At 40.9% G+C, this 20,403-nt stretch overlaps 1 protein-coding gene across 1 annotated transcript in view; it reads left to right on the plus strand.

Annotated features, from left to right (window-relative positions):
- The window catches only part of crebrf (creb3 regulatory factor), a 68,233-nt gene extending 55,784 nt beyond the window's left edge, over positions 1–12,449 (plus strand). Inside the window, exons 5-10 of the mRNA XM_084320078.1 lie at positions 1,383–2,617; positions 2,883–3,080; positions 3,947–4,136; positions 4,706–4,779; positions 10,893–11,012; positions 11,427–12,449. Coding sequence (XP_084176204.1) covers positions 1,383–2,617; positions 2,883–3,080; positions 3,947–4,136; positions 4,706–4,779; positions 10,893–11,012; positions 11,427–11,545 — 1,936 coding nt within the window. The 3' untranslated portion in view covers positions 11,546–12,449. The remainder of the gene's footprint in view (positions 1–1,382; positions 2,618–2,882; positions 3,081–3,946; positions 4,137–4,705; positions 4,780–10,892; positions 11,013–11,426) is intronic.
- The last annotated feature ends 7,954 nt before the right edge of the window (positions 12,450–20,403 follow it).

Below are 20,403 nucleotides of genomic sequence, written 5' to 3' on the forward strand. Positions count from 1 at the left end.
CGGTATTCAATTAAAAACCGAGTCTCTATTAATGACCGCTGTTGAGCTAAGCAATTATAAGCCGGCCTCCTAATACAAGCCGGGTTTCATGTATATTAGAGGAATTACGGTATTTCCCTCAACGGATTTACCATAGGCAATATATTTTGTTATTGTTGTTATATGCTGGCCTGGCTGTGCAGTAAATACCATATAATGGTATGGTGTTAATGTTTACCAAGAGAGTAAGCCTACCTCAGAATGGTATAAAACGAAGTTATTATTATTATACCAGTATTGTGATTGCACTATTTTACTTTATTTGACCACCTGTAATTGCACTGTTTACTACCGTATTTCATACAGTACTTGGTTTCAATAAATTAACCCAGTACATTTTACTGGGTTCAAACTGACACAAAATGTTGATTTATTCATTATGATCTGTTTGAAAATTAGAAATATAGGCCTCTCTCTTATACATGCCTCCTCCTAATACAAGCCTGGTAGCCGCTACAGTTGAAACAAATACAAGCCGGGGTTACTATTAGAGGAATTACAGTACAAGCTCTGTACAACAAGTTAGCAGGAAGGGTACAATTCCTTCAGCTGAGTAACAATGTTCATCAAAGTGTTGAAACCTGAGTGCTGCAGTGTTGTAGTAGAGTAGTAGAGACATGTTCGTATATTAGGAAGAGAGCATGATAGTAGAAGACGGTAAGAAGGTTCGTTTTCTTTTTAGTTTTTCATTTCAGATATTGATTTTACCACCATTTCACTAGCATATTATGGAAATTAGTTCAAATAAAATACCTGACGTTGACTGATTTGAAAGATATTCTAGAATTTAGGTCCTTAGCCTGCTGTCAGGATGCTACTCATCCTCCTCTTATAATCCTAGAAAAGCATACCTGTTCCTCAAGTGTAACTCAAATTCATATTTCCTTTTGAAGTTGAACCAGTCAGACCTACTCCTATCCAAGCTCCGGGAGGGTCATCAAAGAGAATGGTGGAATGAACTACCCACCCCAGTTAGGACCGCCGAAACCCGTCCAATCTTTCGCCGTCGACTAAAGACGCACTTCTTCAACCATTATCTGAAAAAAATTCTAAAAATTAAATAAATCTAACACTAACTAACCTTACTGTCATGCACTTGTCTTAATAAACTAACCTACACTGTAGCACGCAACACTTTGATGAACATTGTTACTCAGCTGATAGAGTTGTATCCTTCCTGATGACTTGTCGTACAGAACTTGTAAGTCGCTTTGGATAAAAGCGTCAGCTAAATGACTAAATGTAAATGTAAATGTAAAAACAGTGAAAGGCAGTGAAGAAGACTCCTATTTGACCTCTGCTCTATTGATACACATGTATGCACTTCTCCATGTGTTTGACAGATACACACGGCTGGCCAGCTGTGACATCTGGGGAACCAAAGAGGTGGACTTCCTTGGATTAGACGATTTCTCCAGTCCGTACCAGGATGAAGAGGTGATTGCTCGAACCCCGACATTAGCCCAGCTCAACGGCGAGGATTCCCAGCCCGTATGTGAGGGACTCTACCACCCACCAGACTTGCCCCCATCTGCCTCCTTGTCCCAGGCTCAACTGCCCCTGCCCACCTGCCTCAGTAAGAGATACCCAGGCTTTGGCTTCGGTTCTGGCCCCAGCGTAACTCGGCCCTCCCCCACTACCCCGTCCTGTTCCCTCTCGTCTCGCAGTCCTCTTCCTGACTTCCCTGAGGGCCTACAAAAAGCCACCTGGCCTGTCGCCTCTAGCACTGAGACTATGGCTAAAGCCCAGAGTCGCCTCAGCCTCACCCAGGACCACACCCAAACTCAACTGAAGACCCAGGGGACGGGAGCCAAGATGGCAGCTCCATCCTCCCACAGCTCAGACTTTGTGCGGAAGGCCAAGGTCCGTGTGAGCGCACTCCATAGAGTCCAGGCTGACGTACCCATCAAGACGGAGTGTGAGGAATCCAATCCCCCTCTCCCCCTCTCCAAGCCACAGGACCAGCAGGCCTCCACCTCAGGCAGTGCCGCCCTGGTGGCTGTCCCTGGTACTGTAGCCTGTGGCTCAGGCCACATGGCAAGCTATGAGAGAAGGGCAGAGGGAACAGTGAGGAGAGAAATGCCTCCGGCCTCTCTGGGCCGGTCTGCAGCTGTACCTCAGCTGGTCGGGCCCAGCCAAGCCCTGGAGGGCAGTACCTCTGGCCTGAGCAGCGTTCCCCTGCCCGGGGCTAGTGGTGCTCTGGCATTGGAGGCCACAGAGAAAAGCAAAGAGGAGGAGCACAACTACTCTCTGTTCCTGACCCGTGCCAGATTGGCAGGCAGAATCCACTCTCAGCTAAAGGAGGAGGAGGAGGATGGGGAAGAGGATGAGGAGGAAGAGGCGGAAGAAGAGGAAGGAGAAGGGCTTGACCTAGATGACGAAGATCATGATGAGGGTTTTGGCAGTGAGCACGAGCTGTCCGATAATGAGGAGGAGGAGGAGGAGGAAGGAGAAGAAGAGGAAGAGGAAGAAGAAGAAGAAGAAGAGGAAGAGGAAGAAGAAGAAGAATCGGAGGGAAAGGATGACGATTATGAAGCCGACAAGGACGACGACATGAGTGACGCCTTCTCTGAGCCAGGTACTCCATGTGGTCCGAGTTGGGTGCCATTATAATTAATTGTATTATTTACCCTCTCTCATGTTTTGTTTCTCTCTCTCTCACTATTTGTTCCCACCCTCTCTCTTTCTCTCTTTATCTCTCTTTCTCTTTATTCCTCTCTTTCTCTCTCTCTCTCTACCCCTCTTTCTCTCTCTCCCTCTACCCCCCCCCCCCCCCTCTCTCTCTCTCTCTACCTCTCTACCTCTCTACCTCTCTCTTTACCTCTCTCTGGCTGGCTGCTCAGGTTGTGATGTGGAGCTGACAGATGATATTAAAGGTCTGACAGCAGGTGTTCCCAGTAGGAGGAGAGGAAAGCGCAGGTATTTCTGGGAGTACAGTGAGCAGATCACCCCCTCCAAACAGGAGCGCATGCTGAAGCCGTCCGAGTGGGATCGGCACACTCTGCCCAGCAACCTCTACCAGAAGAATGGGCCTCACCACGGTAAAACACACATGCATAATCAATTAAATCTGCACACTACTCTGGGTTTATTTCCTTAGACCACGATTAGAATAAACACACACAAACAAAATAAATCCACATGCAGCGATTCTGGGATTAATGGCGATATAGCATTGTCAAAGGTTTATGAGAATGTCCAGAGGAAGGGGTTTTGGGATTGTGACTTTCACGATTGGATGTCTGTCTTTGTATTCGATATCTTATTATTTTGTTTTACAAGTGCAATTTTCGATGGATTTACATGACGTTTGATTTATTCTGAAGAGAGTTTTTGACATGGCCATTCGTTTTCGGATAATTCGATTTTTTTTTCTGACGGGCCATGTCATATCACAAGGATTGTCCAGTTCATATGTTTATCTTTCATGTTAGATCTACATTCTCCCTCAAAAAAGATTTTGTCCAAGCTCAGATCTTGGCAGATGTTTGGTGCATCTGTAAAATGGTAAATAAAAGTTTTAAGGCCAGGTTTACCCGTAACAAGACTGCATGCTACACTGGTTATTTGAAGAACGTGGCTGTTTTCGGTTTGATTTTACAAGAAAGCATCTTGTGTTCAGATTATATCAACAATAAAATGGTTGTGTTTGGTTTTATCATGATAATAACAATAATGTGGCTGTATTCTTGTTTTATGTGTTAAGGATCCGGGTGATCTCTAACTAGGAATGGAGTCAGGGTGATCTAACCTCTGCTTCATCACTGATAGGAATGGAGTCAGGGTGATCTAACCTCTGCTTCATCACTGATAGGAATGGAGTCAGGGTGATCTAACCTCTGCTTCATCACTGATAGGAATGGAGTCAGGGTGATCTAACCTCTGCTTCATCACTGATTGTGACCAGGGAAGTACATGATGAAGAAGTCGCGCCGTACGGATGTAGAGGACCTGACTCCCAATCCACGCAAGCTGCTTTCGATCGGCACGGAGCTCCGCAAACTAAACAAGGTGATCAGTGACCTGACCCCCGTCAGCGAGCTGCCGCTCACCGCACGGCCACGATCCCGCAAGGAGAAGAACAAGCTGGCTTCAAGGTAACACACACCACACACACACCAGGGCTGTGTATGCAATAATCTGGTGATAAGATACATATCACGATTCAATATATTGGCGATATATCACTGATCTATTGAGACTTCATATTGAACATTTCTTCTGAAAAGATGTAATAGAAAACACCTCAATACACACAAAGTTTGCTTTCAGTTGTTTTTGGTACAATCTGAATAGAGAGATTAGCATTTGTATTCGTCAGTAGGGAATACAAATTCTTTAAGTAGAAAAATGTACAGAAAATAAATGTATTTTGACCGCTACAAGGGTGACATTGTATTATAATATGTAAGGTCTTTATTTTATGACCTGGAAAAGGTACTGTGAAAAATACGATACGATACTGGAAATCTCATATCCATATAATATCTTTGAGGAAGGCGGGGGTATCACAATATCATGCTGTGTGGACCATTTCCACACCCCCAACACACACATTAAGGTTAATCTTACTTTACTCTTTGTTCTCTGCTGTCTATCCTACAGCTGTAGGTTCTTGTTCTGCGCTGTGCTTCGCTAACCTGTGCTCTCCCACCATGTATTGCAGAGCTTGTCGTCTAAAAAAGAAGGCTCAGTATGAAGCGAACAAGGTCAAGCTGTGGGGACTCGGCACAGAGTACGGTACGTCCGTTGCTATGGTGCAGTGTTTCCACTATATGTATTCAAATACGGTGGCCCACTGCAACAAAGTTGTTGTTTGTGTCCTGCGTTTCAGTTTTCTACCCATAGTTTTAAAATGTGATTGTATTTATTTAAAAAAGATTTAGTTGCATCAAAAATGACCATCTGGCAGTTGCTTTGCTACTTTCTGTTCCTGTCACCACGACTGTCTGCAGTCGTGTTCGTGGCTGGCAGAAGGAACAGGAGACGACAACAAAGCTCTTGTTTGCAAACAACTTTCATGAGGTTTATTCCAAAATGCTGAAAATAACCCTTTTTTGTTCTTCATGAAAATGCACCAAGATATAGTAAGTTATACTTTAGTTAATCTCTTTCCATTTAGTAACCATAGTCCCCTTCAGTTTATGAATCCTCCAATCAATGACAGTTTTAACTTCTTGACGGTTACAGAGGATGAGGTTCGGGAGATCTTGATCAACCTGGGGGACTCTTCTCCGGGTTATGATGGTATTGGAGGCAGATTACTGATATCCATTCAAGAATCCATTGTGAAGCCATTATGTCATATTTTTAATACATCACTGGAGAAGGGAATCGTCCCACTGGAACTTAAAATAGCTAAGATCATCCCTATTTATAAAGATGATGACCCAGCCGTCTTCAACCATTACAGACCTATATCCATCCTTCCTACCTTGTCAAAAATACTTGAAAAGCTGGTCTATAAAAGATTAATTGAACATCTTAATAAGCACAATATTATTTACACTCACCAGTACGGGTTCAGAAAGAAACATGCAACATATATGGCAATAACACATCTAATTAATGAAATATACAAAGCTAAAGACAGAAAGGAAAACACTATAGGTATTTTTTTAGACTTATCAAAGGCATTTGATACAGTCAATCACAATATCCTCCTGCAGAAGCTCTCACATCTTGGAATAAAAAACAATGCACTGCTATGGTTCACCAGTTACCTTAAAGATAGACGTCAGTCTGTATCCTATAATGGGACAAATTCTCCTTTTCTTCCTTTACTTTGCGGTCTGCCCCAAGGTTCAATTATTGGGCCTTTGTTATTTTTGTTATATATCAATGACCTCCCTAACGTCTCAGACAGGCTGTCGAAAATTTTATTTGCAGATGACACGTGTGTATTCTATTCACATAAAGATCCTGATACCATCATTAGGGTCATAAATGAAGAACTTAACAAACTATCAATTTGGTTTAAATGCAACAAATTATCACTAAACATTAAAAAAACGAATTTCATTTTTTTTGGTCTCAAATCTGTGATTTTTAACTCTTCATCTAAAGTAGTGATCAATGACATCCCCATAGCTAGGGTGTGTTTTACACGATTCCTTGGTGTTCTGCTTGATGAATCCCTATCATGGAAACCTCATATCACAGCCATAACTACAAAAATGGCCAAGAGTATTGGTATTCTTGGAAAAACACGTCACTTGCTGAGCACCGAGGTTGCCACAATGTTATATTACTCTATGGTTTACCCATATATCAACTACTGTAATTTAGTTTGGGGTAGTACGCATCAGACCAAACTTGAGCCCATATACCGTCTGCAGAAACGAGCTCTAAAAATAATCAGCTGTGTACATCGAAGTCATTCTTCTCAGCCTCTATTCCATAAGTTAGGTATCCTCAGTGTTTATCAAGTGAATCATCTTCAGACTGGTTTATTTGTGCATAGTTCTTTAAACAGAGCCCTTCCCCCTTTTTTTCATGACATGTTTGCCCACAATCACCAAATTCATAATTACCCCACACGTAGTTCCTGTTTGCTAAGACCACCCTTTTCACGCACTTCCCAATCTCAGTTTTGTTTGCTCTACCGAGGGTCAAAGTTGTGGAACTCTTTGCCTCCACATATTTTGGAATTTTCTTTTCTGAAATTCAAAAGAGCACTGAAATCTCATCTCCTAGATCACCAATATTTCCCATATGGACTTCCTTTACAAACTGTAGTCTGATGGCTTGATGTATTTTGTTATTGTATTTTCGTTTTATTATATATTCTTACTGTCATTGATTGTTTTCTCTATACCAGAAATCGTATGGCATGGGGTGCCTACTTCGGTGTCTATGTAGGCCTGCTTGTGTGTGTTTGTTTGTTCAGGGGGGGGGGGGGGGGGGGCATTTTATCTTATATTTTATATTTATCTTGATATAATGTAGTTTTGCTTCCTGGTGAATGCCACATGCAAGCCCCTTGAGGGTTTTTAGGCAATTCTCCTACACATCCCTTGTGGACTATATTGTATTATATATGTAACTGTTTTTATATGTGTAAATAAACAAACAAACAAACAAACAAAGGACCGCAAATGACATTTGGTCATAAATCAATAATTTCCAGACTGTTCTATAAAAGTAGCGATTTTTATATCAAACGTATTCAAGTATAAACATCATAACCATGTCACAACAGCATTTAGAATGTATATTATCATCAATTATTTTAGTTTAGGAATAGGTTAAAGTGTTATATAGATGGATTTTCCTCTTCGAAATGTCTGTATATTCCACGAGAGGCGACCGTTTTGTAAAATTTTGAATCATGGGAATTGTAGTTTTTTTGCTGCCATTTTGTAGCGGACATCCAGAGGTCTGGATCTGTGTTGGGATTTTTCAAAACTACACTTCCTGTAAGATTCTATGGGGTTCATAGTTCTGTATGAATTATTTCAATAACTCTTATTATTCGGGATAATTCTACCACAAAAGGTAACGTTTTTGACAAATATTGAAACGCAGTTAGTTTTTCTTCCCTATTGTTAGCATGCAGCAACAATTAGATCTGAAATTAGTTTCAAAATGGTTGCACTGTGGGGAAAATAAAAAAGTACAGTAGATTTCATTATCTGTTCTTATGTTGAAATTTCTTTATTGGGAATAACCCCTTGAGATGAAACCATCTTGTTTATGCACGCCTGGTGATACTAAATCCAAATTGAACTCGGGCATTTAAAAGATAATATATGTATATTATATATATATATAAATGTGCGAATTGGCTATAATAAGGTAATTTATAAGCCTGCTATTCTATATTCTATAATAATATTTCAAATTGCATTGGTTCGGATGGGAGAATTCAGTACTGTATCTACAGAACCTTCCGTTTAATCATCTTCCCTTTATTAATTTCCTTAGATTTTGTACACATGATCTCAAGAAGGTACTGAACGAGATCAGTGGCAGTTAGCATGGTGTTATTCACTGTCAAAGATGCAAAGAAAAATCATAATTCATATTCTCCTTTGTTTCATCACAATTTAAGCAAGCCTAGTAATAGACACAATATTTCTGACACTGGGAATACATTCACTGAGGTCCATATATGTCCCTAGATACCAAGAACATGCAAATGGACCTTATTTTAGGCAGATTTTCAGAAAATAGGCTCCGGGTGGAAGAGGTTAAAGGGTAGGTTTAGATTTTATGACCCTTTGCCTTATTTCCCTTTCCTTTCTCAGCACAATCCATCCCGTTTTCCACACTGGGTACTCGCAGCTCTGGCTAATGCAAAGTCAATGGGGCCACGCTCCAGTCTGTACAAGCCCTGAAACCTACTCCACAGTGCACCCAACGTAGGCTCCAGTGTTTATCTACTCCTCAGTGCACCCAACGTAGGCTCCAGTGTTTATCTACTCCTCAGTGCACCCAACGTAGGCTCCAGTGTTTATCTACTCCTCAGTGCACCCAACGTAGGCTCCAGTGTTTATCTCAGGACGTGTACAGACTAGAGCGTGGCCCCATTGGCTTCAGTGTTTATCTCAGGATGTGTACAGACTGGAGCGTCAGTGTTTATCTAAGGACGTGTACAGACTGGAGCTCTGGCCCCATTGGCTTTGCATTAGTTATGTGGCAAACTAGCCGGAGCTGTGGGTGTTAAATAATCGTGATCTCAATATTGACCAACATAATCGTGATTCGTATTTTTGCTGTAATCAAGCAACCCTGCTAGAATGATGTGATACAAAATACAAGATAAACAGAGACCTTTCTCATTCTTCATCAAAGGCCTGGTAACATCTTTGAAAATATGAATTTGCATAATTTGCATGGCATTGTCGGCACATGGTTTATGAAAAGGATAGGCATTCAGCTTGTCTATGCAAGTTTAATATGGTAATGATGCAACCAGAATAGGTAGATGCATAACATCTCTTCTGCACCACCCAGGACTCCCAACTCGTAAACGTTGTAGTTATCGTCACAAACTTGTTAAGCCAACCGAGAAGTGGTTTGATGTGATTGGTTGGTATTTTTTATTTATGGTTGAAGGGTTCCAACTAAGGCTGTCAATCGATTAAAATATTTAATCTGATTGTCCATAGTTAACTCGCGATTAATCGCAAATTAATCGCATATTTTTTATCTGTTCTAAATCTACCTTAACTCATTGGATGCCAGTCACGAGTATAGTCGGGTTAACTCGCCGACGCTTGGGCGCCAATCATGAGTATAGTCGGGTTTTAATCGTTATTTCTTTTATTAGCGATATCCATTCATTTTCATCAATCCAACCTGATGTTATCGTTGGGAATGGGTCTGAGCTCACAAAAGGGCAAATACCGCCGCCTATCGTCTCCCGGATGATATTGCACATCATTGGATTGGATTGGCTGGGACTGTGCATCAAAAAAAAAGTCCGGTCCAGGTTTTCCTTCTCGGGCATGCAGTATATTTTTTTTGATCCACTTTTTTCAAGGGTGCTCGATACTGCCACCTGGGTGGATGCGGCCGGTATTGCACTTTGGCATTCTCAGGATGATTCCCCATGTTAACCCCGAGTCCGTGTGCCTGTAATGAATGGAAATATCGAATAAAAGAAATAACAATAAAAACTCTACAATACTCGGGTCTGGCGCTGAACGGTCGGCGAGTTAACCCGACTATCCTCGGGTCTGGCGAGAGTCAACAAATTGATTGATTGATTGAAAACTTTATTAACAGATTGCAGAATGGGTACAATACAGTACGGCTCAATACATACAATTGTTAAAGGGATGTAGACCAGAGAAATACTTCCGTCTGGTTTACATCAGGGTCCCCCATTTTCAATTCATAATGCTTGCTTTATGCAGCCATTTAACACAAAAGGATGACCCTCATGCATAGCAAATTTGCATTAAATTCAAAACAGAGTGATGCACAAAATAACTTAAAAGAAAATAATAATTTAATTAAAACAATGAATAAAGTGTGCATGAAATAATAGGCGAAAGAAAACGTTAGGAACTTGTTACATTCACCCACACAAGGGCTGAGGACTCACACCCCCTGCCCCCCTCTCTCTCACACACACACACACACACACACACACACACACACACACACACACACACACGCACTCCCAGCTCTCTTTCTCTCTTGCCCCTTCTTCATCTCTCTCACCCCTCTATCTATCTCTCTCTCTCTCTCTCTCTCTCTCTCTCTCTCTCTCTCTCTCTCTCTCTCTCTCTCTCTCTCTCTCTCTCTCTCTCTCTCACACACACACTTTGAGTCAGAAACAAACATAGTATCAATGAGAGTATCAATAATACACCTGAGTGAAGAAAAGGTCAAAAGAAAAAACAGCCTAAGTTCCAACATATCGGGGACATCCTCACTCAGAAAGAAGAGGGGAAATAAAGAGAGATGAAGTAGAAAGAAGAGGGGAAATAAAGAGAGATGAAGTAGAACGAAGATTCGTTAGACAAATACAAAATATTTAGGTTTTTTTTCATATAGGAAACCATGGAAGCGCTTGTTGTTTTTTGTTTGATCGCTGCATAGGAGAACACTTGATCTGTTTTCAATTAACTACAATATGCTATATGATGGCAGAATTCATAATTATGTCAAATACTCTTATTATTTTCCGGAAATTGGGTGTTTCTTGGTAAGGTATGATGTGGAAGGAGTTTGGTAGGTTTTAATATAAATAGAGGGGTAAACATCCTGAGTGACTAGGGCTGGGCAATTAATTACATTTTCAATTACTGTTTTATTTTCAATAACAATTGCTGGCTTCCAATGATTATGAAAACAAGATAATCGGTTTTATTTTATTGCGTGTGTGTGTGTCTGTACAGATCGGCTGCTGTTTGTTATCAATGCCATCAAGGAGGAGATAGTGACGCGAGTGAAGGACTCCTCTCCCCAGCCAGGGAACATGGCTGACACTCTGGACAGACTGATCCAGGAGACACTCGGTGAGAAAAAATTCACTCTAACCTTGGATGCTAAAACAGGCACTATCCATATGTAAGCATCCATTGATGACTGACATACCATTAGGGGTCCGAATAAGAGAATGTTGATCATTGCAATCATTCTAACCCTATGACACAACCATGACCCTCTGACATCTGGCTATCCACTTGGCATCAAATCTTACTTAGAATTTCCATCACTGCAGCTAAATTCATCGATGAAGTATTTTTGATAATGGACTCTAGATGGAGTACATAATTAATGGTTCACACATTCAGCTCATCATATTTTTCTCTCCCATTAATACTTTTTCTATTGTTTGTCTTTAGTTGGTATTACCAAGGTATTTTAAAGTTGTCAACTTCTAACTTGTTAATTGAATCAACTAACCTCCTCGCATAATCCCCCTGCAGTGACATCACCTGTTTCCGGACAGACTTCAGACTTTGTCAACCAGATCCTGGAGAACACGTGGAGCGGTGATCCCACGGGCGGACTGGCCGGCCTGCGAGTCCCCACTTCCAAGAGCTAGATAACGGCCTGTCCACTGAAGGGAGTGGGTTTATATGAGTATCGCCACCGTGTGTTGTCCCACTGTAACTACGCCCCCCTTCTGCATGCCCCTCCGAACCTAGAATACATACACGTTGTTATTCACACAAACACACATACCGCGCCCTGTGCGCGAGTGTGTATGTGTGCTTGTGCAGTCCTGCACCGGTATGGCATAGAGCCTATTAGCTTTCTGTCTCTCTCTGCACTCCGCTACACCAACAGTGTTGCAGAGTTAATGTCACCGTCTCCCAATCAACCATGAGTGTTTGGGGAAAAGCGTAACCGAAGCAAGTTGTGCATAGGTGTATATCTAATAGCATGTCCTAATCCAGTAATGGTTAGTAGGTGTGTAATAATAACATCGTGTTAGATCTAAGCTGTCCGTTGGTCTTGCCGTTCATCGTGGCCGTAGTAATGAAAGAGTCACACGAGTGCAAACGCAAGGCTAGTTTCACTCTTGTTTTTTATGACGTAGAGAGAGAGAGAGAGAGAGAGAACTGCTACAACCTTGAAACCATCAGAGACTCAAATAGTTCCAAATACTATTTCAAAAAGACATGGCATGTAAAGGCAAACCAACCCTCTCAACAGAAGTCTTTCATTATTATGGCGTTGGTCTCTACGGCACCAGGACGGCACTACACAGGAAGAAGCAGTATGCTGAAAGGCATTATGGGATGGCAGGAAGTATTTGGTATTGAAAGCCTAAATGAGGCTGTACCGTTCCCCGTCTGCCGGCCGGCCAGCGCTGCTGTTTTTAAAAGGCAGATGTTCATATATTAAAATATTCAAAACAAGCTTCTAGTGGCAGCAACACACCAGCAGGTGTCCAGTCCGCTGGAAACTTGCATGAAGATAAGTGGAATGATCCACCACGTCACACAAGGTTAGACCGAGAGTTAATGGAATGTCTTCTAGGAATTCTCCTGGGTCGGCTCTTCCGCTCTGGAGCCTCAGCTTCCGCACAAGAGGAGGTGGCGTATTACTTGCCTACATCTTAAACTGAGAGTTAAAACATCTGAAGTCCTGCTGATCTTGATGTGAGTGAGGCAGGAGGAAGGTTTATTTAATTTTTTTAAAGCTTACTTTGACATTGTTACCTAAAGTAACAAACGGTAGGAGACATGGATGGAGGGTGGTTTAGTTTGGCAACATTAGACATCCAAAGCTCTTGTTCTAAGGACCTGTGGTCAAATGGCCAGTTAGCCAGTATAAGAGCAGACTATGAGCTAGATGGTGGTGATGGTGATGATGATCATAATGAAGATGGTGTTGATAACAATCCATCTCCTCCTGAAGCTGTGCTTTAAAGTGTCTCCCAACTAAAATGCCATTGGCCCCCCGTTTTGTATGGTAGGGATGACCAGGCTAACAGTTTGGTGTGTTCATACTAGTGTTCGATCAGAGTTCTATTCATTGTGCCTTGTGTGTGTGTGTGTGTGTGAGAGAGAGAGAGAGAGAGAGAGCGAGAGAGAGAGAGAGAGAGAGAGAGAGAGAGAGAGAGAGAGAGAGAGAGAGAGAGAGAGAGAGAGGAGGTGATTGGTCAAAACTCCCTGGGGTCCAACCAATGAGAGGACCACTTTAAAGTGAGGGAGAGCATGAATGAGGGTGGGACAAACCTGTGGGGGTTTGTTGTGTATTTCAGCTCTAATTCTGAATGTACATAGGAAAATGGAAGCTATGAATACGTGATGCCACAGAGTCTGTGTATAATATAGGAGGGCTCTGCAAAAGATTACCTTTGGTTTTTGGTACTCTTGTCTTTGGGGGCGGGGGGGTAAAAGATATTTTCGTTTTAGAGTTAAAAAAAAAGTATTTGCACACTATATTTTGATTGTTTTTGTACCAAAGACACATGCAACGGAATGGCGACTAGCCAGTTAAAGTAAGGTTTTGCACAGCTTACCTGACGCCGTATTGAATGTAAGAAACACGTGGGAGGGTCAGGGAACTTCATAGAACTGTGAAATTAGTTTGGGTCCAATTCTGTACAGAAAAGGAAACATTCATTAACTTCTTTTTATTATTATTATTATTATTATTATTATTATTATTATTATTATTATTATTATTATAAACCCATCATTGTGCTTTTCCTGTAGATCTGTCGCTTAGGAAACGCTTCATTCCTGAACTGACTCCTCCCTACACGCTAAACCGTGTTCATGGCGCTAAATAGAGCAGGAAGAAGAGCCCTGGTAGATAAGCTATTGTATGTTTTTGCCTGTTTTTTTTTCTTTCTTTTCTTTCAAAATGTCACCAACAATAACCAAAAGTTATCCGTATCGCTCATTTGATTTCTATATGTAGACGAGAGAGATACGTTCATTCATAAAAAAGAATATTAACTGAACTTTGTGTTTTAAAGTACTGTACATAGCTACATTCATTCATGTTATATCTATGGTGAAATGCCACTTTTTTCATGACAATTGATACATTATTATTATTATTATTATTATTAAGCATGACACATTTCTAAAGTTTATTCTTGCATTGAGAAAGTTTGAGGAAAAATGGAATGGAAAAAAACTAAACAATTTTTTGTTATATTTTTGTACTTTAGATTCCTATTAGCTTTGCTGTTGGTTTGGACGTATTCCGTAGGATATGTTTCCAGTGCTTTGTCTCTTAGGAGAGGAGTATGGTCTTTAGAGAGCGTTATGTTCCGGTGGTTAGAAGCCGAGACTCCTCTGGTCTCCACGCGCTCTGTCGGAACGCAGAGATTCAGGACTGGATTTACTCAAAACACACAATGCAACGAAGCCACAGGCTAACTTGAGTCGGTATGGGGACGATTTCAGTGCAGAGAGGGAAAGTCTGTGAAAGGACGAATTGCCAGGGATGACATCATAGTGGGATTATGATGGAGCTAGGCGAACACTACTCATCTTAAAAAGGCCCCAAGAAATACTGACCAAGTGTCATTTTGGCTCTGAACAGCGTCAGGGAGGCTTTGACAAATGCATTTGGGGGCCAAAGTCGTTAGAATGTCATCCATGTGGCTCCATGTGTGGAAGCAGAGAACAATGTGTTCTTCTGATGTCTTTGATGCTTCCTCATTTAACTTGATAAGGATGCAGAGCAGTCTGTGGTTTTATTGTGTGTGTGTGTGTGTGTGCATGTGCATGTGCGATTGATTGAATAACACCTAGCGCTACATACCTACTTTATTCCACCTGTTTTCTGTTAAATCAAGTCAGATTTATTTGTATAGCCCAAAATCATGTCTCAATGGGCTTCACATGCCTACAAAGGAACGCCATCCCCCTCGGCTTAAACCCCCAAAGATACGGAAAAACTCTCACAAGAAAAAAATATAAACCTAATAGGAAAAAAAGGGAAGCAGCCTTAGGTGGGCAATTAAATGAGAGCCCCCTACTAGGACGGCCAGATGTGGAATAGGTGTTGAACAATTTGGAAAATAAATACTGTAAAGGAGTAATCAGTAGTAACCATAGTGATCAGGGTGCGATTTGCTGTGGGTGATTTCCATAACTCTGCTTTTCACGCCCCTACCTCTGGTAATTCGTTTTTATCACTGGTGGGGATATGATTTATCCCCCCTTCTCGTATAGTCTATATTAGACTATCATCGATTCTTGTATTGAATTAAATACATGAATTTCTCAATCGTCAGCAGCCCACACACACCAGTGTCTCAACTGCTGCCGTGAGCTGTGTTGTTGTTGTTGCGCGCAGTTTGTCTCACTGGCCTCTGTGCTCCAGCCAGAGAGGCTGCTCTCCCTCGTGACGCGGTGTGTGAACCGACCACAGAAAGTAGAGCGGATCTTGTGAAGAGCGAGATTCAAGTCGAGGCGAATTTCTCTCTGACATGCCAAGAGTTCTATAAACATTATAAAAAGCAGCGAAGTCCAGCAAGAAATACAATTCCTCTAGAGGCCTATATGGCACACCGCACTCACCAAATGTGTGTTTTGGGAGTAACAACTAATGAAGACATTTCTGTGTTCTGTTCTGCAGTGTTTCTGCTGCTTAGCCATTTGACCTACTTAGCCTACTGTGCTTTATTAAGTAGTTAATTAATCTAAATGCTTCTATTTAGATCACATGCTTTATACATTATGTCATTTACATATTGTATTCAGTATTGTCCCGCAAAAAATCGCCATGCTGTCCTTCGTTGGGTCACCCTACAAGATGAAAACGGAACAGCAAACCATTGTATTATATTTCAGAAAGCATCCGTTTGAAAGTAAAACATAGCCTATTGAGATTCCATCCATTTAATCTCTTTGTGTGTTTGAGGGCAAATCCCTTGATTTAGAAAAATGTAAACAACAAACAGAAGATGACCTTCTGTTGCATAGTTTTATGAGATGTGTGAGTTTTATATGGATATAACTATATACATTTTTTTATGGCCTACATTTTAAAGAAATGTAAACGCCCCCCCCCCCCCCCCCCCCACACAAATCGCACCCTGATGGTAATAATAATAAAAATAATAGTGGTAATAAACAATACAAGGAAAACCATAGAAAGGCATAACGGGTAAGCAGAGACAACAGAGCATAACAACGTCCATAGAGGTGGCATCAACAACATGGGTGATCATAGAACAACACAACAAACACACAACTTTGAGTAGTAAAGGACTGGTATAGACAACGTCCATAGAGAGCGTTGTTACCTGGGGTATTCCTAGAGGCAAAGCACAGGCTGGACACACTGTACATACATGTACACAGACCAACAGACACACATAGACCATACAGGAACACCCCGTCGTAAACTGATGCTGATAAACTAAGTCCCTTGAAGAGTATGTACCTAAAGTCCTAAACTCTTTGCAAGGCTAGCAATGCGTAGGATAAGATAAAGAAATGATGATGTGACTGATACATAGTGAAACATGGTAACAAGCAAGCAAAAAGATAGAGCATCGACCCGGGACATCAATCCAAGACATCCATGCTGGTCCCTGTGGTGGTGACGGGCACAGAGCACCACCTCAACCGCCTAGAATGACCTGTAACTAGGGATGTCCGATATTATCGGCCTACCCATATTATCGGCCGATATTGGCATTAAAATGTGATATCGGAAAATATCGGTATCGGTTTAAAAAAATTAAATATATATATATATATATATATATATATTTTTTTTTACATTTATTTAACCTTTATTTACCCAGGCAAGCAAGTAAGAACAAATTCTGATTTTATTTATTGTCAAAAGTATGCATAATGTTGTGTTAATGCCACGACAAGACATATGTAATGTTAATTACCTGAAATTATTCCGTTTTTTGGGAGGGGGGAACCCTGCATATATCGGTATCGGTTGATATCGGTATCGGAAATTAAGAGTTGGACAATATCGGTATCGGTAAAAAAGCCAATATCGAACATCCCTACCTGTAACCAAATGCCAAACAAAGTCCACCACCAGACACACAAGATGACAAGCTTACCCACTAACACAAACACGTCCACTCACAGAAGAGGCAAGAACAGACAGCTATGTCATGTGCAGAAGACAATCAACCTAACTATGTTCCAATCAGCTCTTCCCTACACTAACAATACATAAACTAAACTAAGAGGCGGAGTTTATCCCAGACAAGGCATGGATCTAACAAGGGAGAAATGGTGCTTTTACTGAAACTAGAATGATGAGTATCCATGATTCTCTTTCGACGTGTTATTAGTCTAGTGGTAGCCTAAAGACTTGCTCTCTCTTACCGTCCATAGTTATTTTCTTAGCAGTGATTGATTTTTGTAAATAAACTATAAGTTGAATTGTATCTTCTTAATGTTAGATATATGTATAGGATATTCTATCTATGTATGAAAACAACAGCACTTTGTTCCAAAAGAAAAAAGAAAAAAAAGAAAGAAAATGTTTAAAAGGAAAAAGAAAAAAAAAGAAAAGCATTTTTCTTCCATTTGCTGCTATAAGACCTGGTGTGAATGCTGCAGTGTACTTGACGATTACCTTGCTAGGATAGGACTGTTACCTGGCTAGGAGAGGTCTATTGCCTGTTAAGGATATGTCTATGGCCTGGCTAGGCCAATGGGTTAGATAGGTCTATCTGGAGACTTGTAATGATATGTTGTATTGTATGGATAGAACATCATTGCACAGCTTTGGAAAGCACAACGTCTTGGATAGGTCTATTACCTGGCCGGGGACAGCGTGTTTGTGGTCTTAAGAGGTTTTGATTCCAAGGCCCCTACATTGATTCTGATGATGACCCCCCTAGGCGTCATGATTAATTTGCCTTCAGTAGAGGTTTCCTATGGAAAAACTGATTCTGCTTTGGCTTCCTCTTCAGGGTGATGTACAGTGTAGACACATTTCTCCAGAGAGCTATATTGTTATAATTTTTAAACTGATTTCTACTTGTGACTTAAATGAGGATGGGTTTAGCCTGGGGCGAGCAGTAAGAACCTGGACAAAGGTGGTTGTTACTGGGCACCTTGGGGGAAGTTACTATATCACTGTACTGTATGGCAAGCCAATTGCAAATGGAGATTCAATCTGGACACTTTTTGCCTTCTCAAATAACCTTTTCACACAAATATACGTATATATACACATTACACACACACATGCACACACAAATAATAAAATCGCAGACGACAAAAAAATCTGTTCGGCCCAATTAGCTCAAAACTATTGCGACTGGGGTGGCAGACATGGGGGGAATTGTATTGGAAAATGTTTACAAATATTTTAGCTACTTGATGTGCTCTATTTTACTTAGCTACCAGGCACTTGAACAGAGTCAAACAAAACACAAGAAACAAAGTGCTATTCATGTTTTTAAATATTTGAAACATATTCAACTGCAGTTTCCCAGGTCTGGTAGGGGGGCCAACGATGGCCTGTTGGTGAGCCAGCAATGGGCTGCTGGTTGACAAAGGGACTGACAATGAACCACTGGTGGTCCGGCAAATACGAGACGCGTGTATATGTCTTGTTGTCGGTCATGAGGCTGGTTCAGTCCTCGGAGGCCTTTACGTTTAACATGAGAGGCGCAAGCTGTGCAACTTTACATTCAAACCACGAGACTCTGTGGCATTTTGACAGTCAAGGAAAATAGGTTAACGCCAGTAAAACTATTCCTTCTTCTATTTCTCTGATGATATAAAACCTATACAGTCAAATATTAAGCTAATAGATTGTGTACGTTTGTGCTACTCTTGTCCAATAACAGATAATTGAATCCATAAAGTTCTTCTTCAGCAAATCAGGGTAATATTGTTCTTCTGAGATATGTGATGACATAAAATCGAAAGAAAATATATTTATGTATTCCAATTATTGTCACCATTCTTTCCTCTGTACAAAAATATTGTGTGTGTTATTGATTATCAATGTAAATCAATATGGTGCAATGCTCTCTACACAAACAGAAATGGCCAATGGACTTATCGCTAGAAGCAGATTCCCAGATTTCTTATTCTGACATACAGAACATTGAATATTTTCCTTTCAAGAGATTTGACTGCTTTCTAGTTTTTCTCCCAACAAGGGTTTGTCACATGGTGCTGATTTACCTTTGTATTCAGACCCGCCCATATGTCACGTTGTCCAAGTGATTATCATTCTGAATGAGCTTCGATAGACCAGACCTCAGCAATGCTGATTGGTTGTAATGTTGATTGACAGCATGGCAACACCCTGTTGGACCAATTAGAGGAAGAAACCGCCTCTTGCACTAAGCTACAGTAAAACAGTGATATCTGTGATCTGTATTTTTTTGTTTTTGTTTTTGTTATGCATACCGTTTCTTTAAAGACAGACTCAGAATGTGATGCCACTGCCCCGAAGTCAAGGTAGTTATTTGTTCCCGGTGAAACACACATTATTCTCACCACACCAGTGAGAAAAATAGGTATCTAAAAATTATCTCAAATATTTTAATTACTGCAAACATGCTTGATTCTACATGCATTGGAATACAGACACAAAATGAAAGCATCACTTGCACAATAACCCGAATTAAGCACACATTTGAAACATAGTTGAATGTAATTTTACCCCAGTCTGTATGTTGCTCACCAGAGGGTAAATTTGACAAAACATGAGATGTGAAATTGAAAGAATGAAAAGAAAATGTGTTACCGTAATTTTATTGGCCCCATCCCTCATCCTCGGGGTGTGATGTCAAATCTCTGAGTCTGGATTGTGATCTCTGTTGAGACTTTTTAAAAGGTCTTGTCTTGTTCTAACTGGTCTGAGCTGCCCTTGTTGCCTGTACAATACTTTGTCTTTAGAGGCTGTAGCTATACTTATACCCTCTACCTGTCCCCCCCCCCCCCCTTTGTAAAATCCATAGTTGATATACATATATTCCACAAGGAGAATGAAGTTGGAACGACTAAGAAATGTGTGCATGCTGATTCCATTATTAACATTCGTGTTATAGAATTATTTCTATCTTTGGAATGTTCAGAAGCCCAAATTAGTTCCAAAATATAATGTGTGGAGCTCACTATATTGTACTGGGTATCTCTTGTCTCAACCTCAGTCCCAAGGATTTTATATAGTTGCTGCTGATGAATGAGCACAAAGATACAGAGGTGTTGGTTTAGGATGTTCAAAAGATACAGAATACAGTATATAACGCACCCCACTTTCACTTTTTCTCCTCCCTACAAAGAGACAACTAGTCAACAAACACACACAATTATTCACCTTGCACTTGGTTAAAAAGAAAATGTAGAGATAAAAAAAACAAAAAAACTTTATTTTGAATATGATGCCTGCTGAACCAGGTGCCTTACTCAAACAGATGAGAATACAAACTTGATCTGCACCTTTTGTCAGTCTGGAGGGGTTTCCCTAAAAGAACCATGG

Source organism: Notolepis coatsorum (assembly GCF_963971535.1).
Source record: "Notolepis coatsorum genome assembly, chromosome: 8".
Lineage (NCBI taxonomy): Eukaryota > Metazoa > Chordata > Actinopteri > Aulopiformes > Paralepididae > Notolepis > Notolepis coatsorum.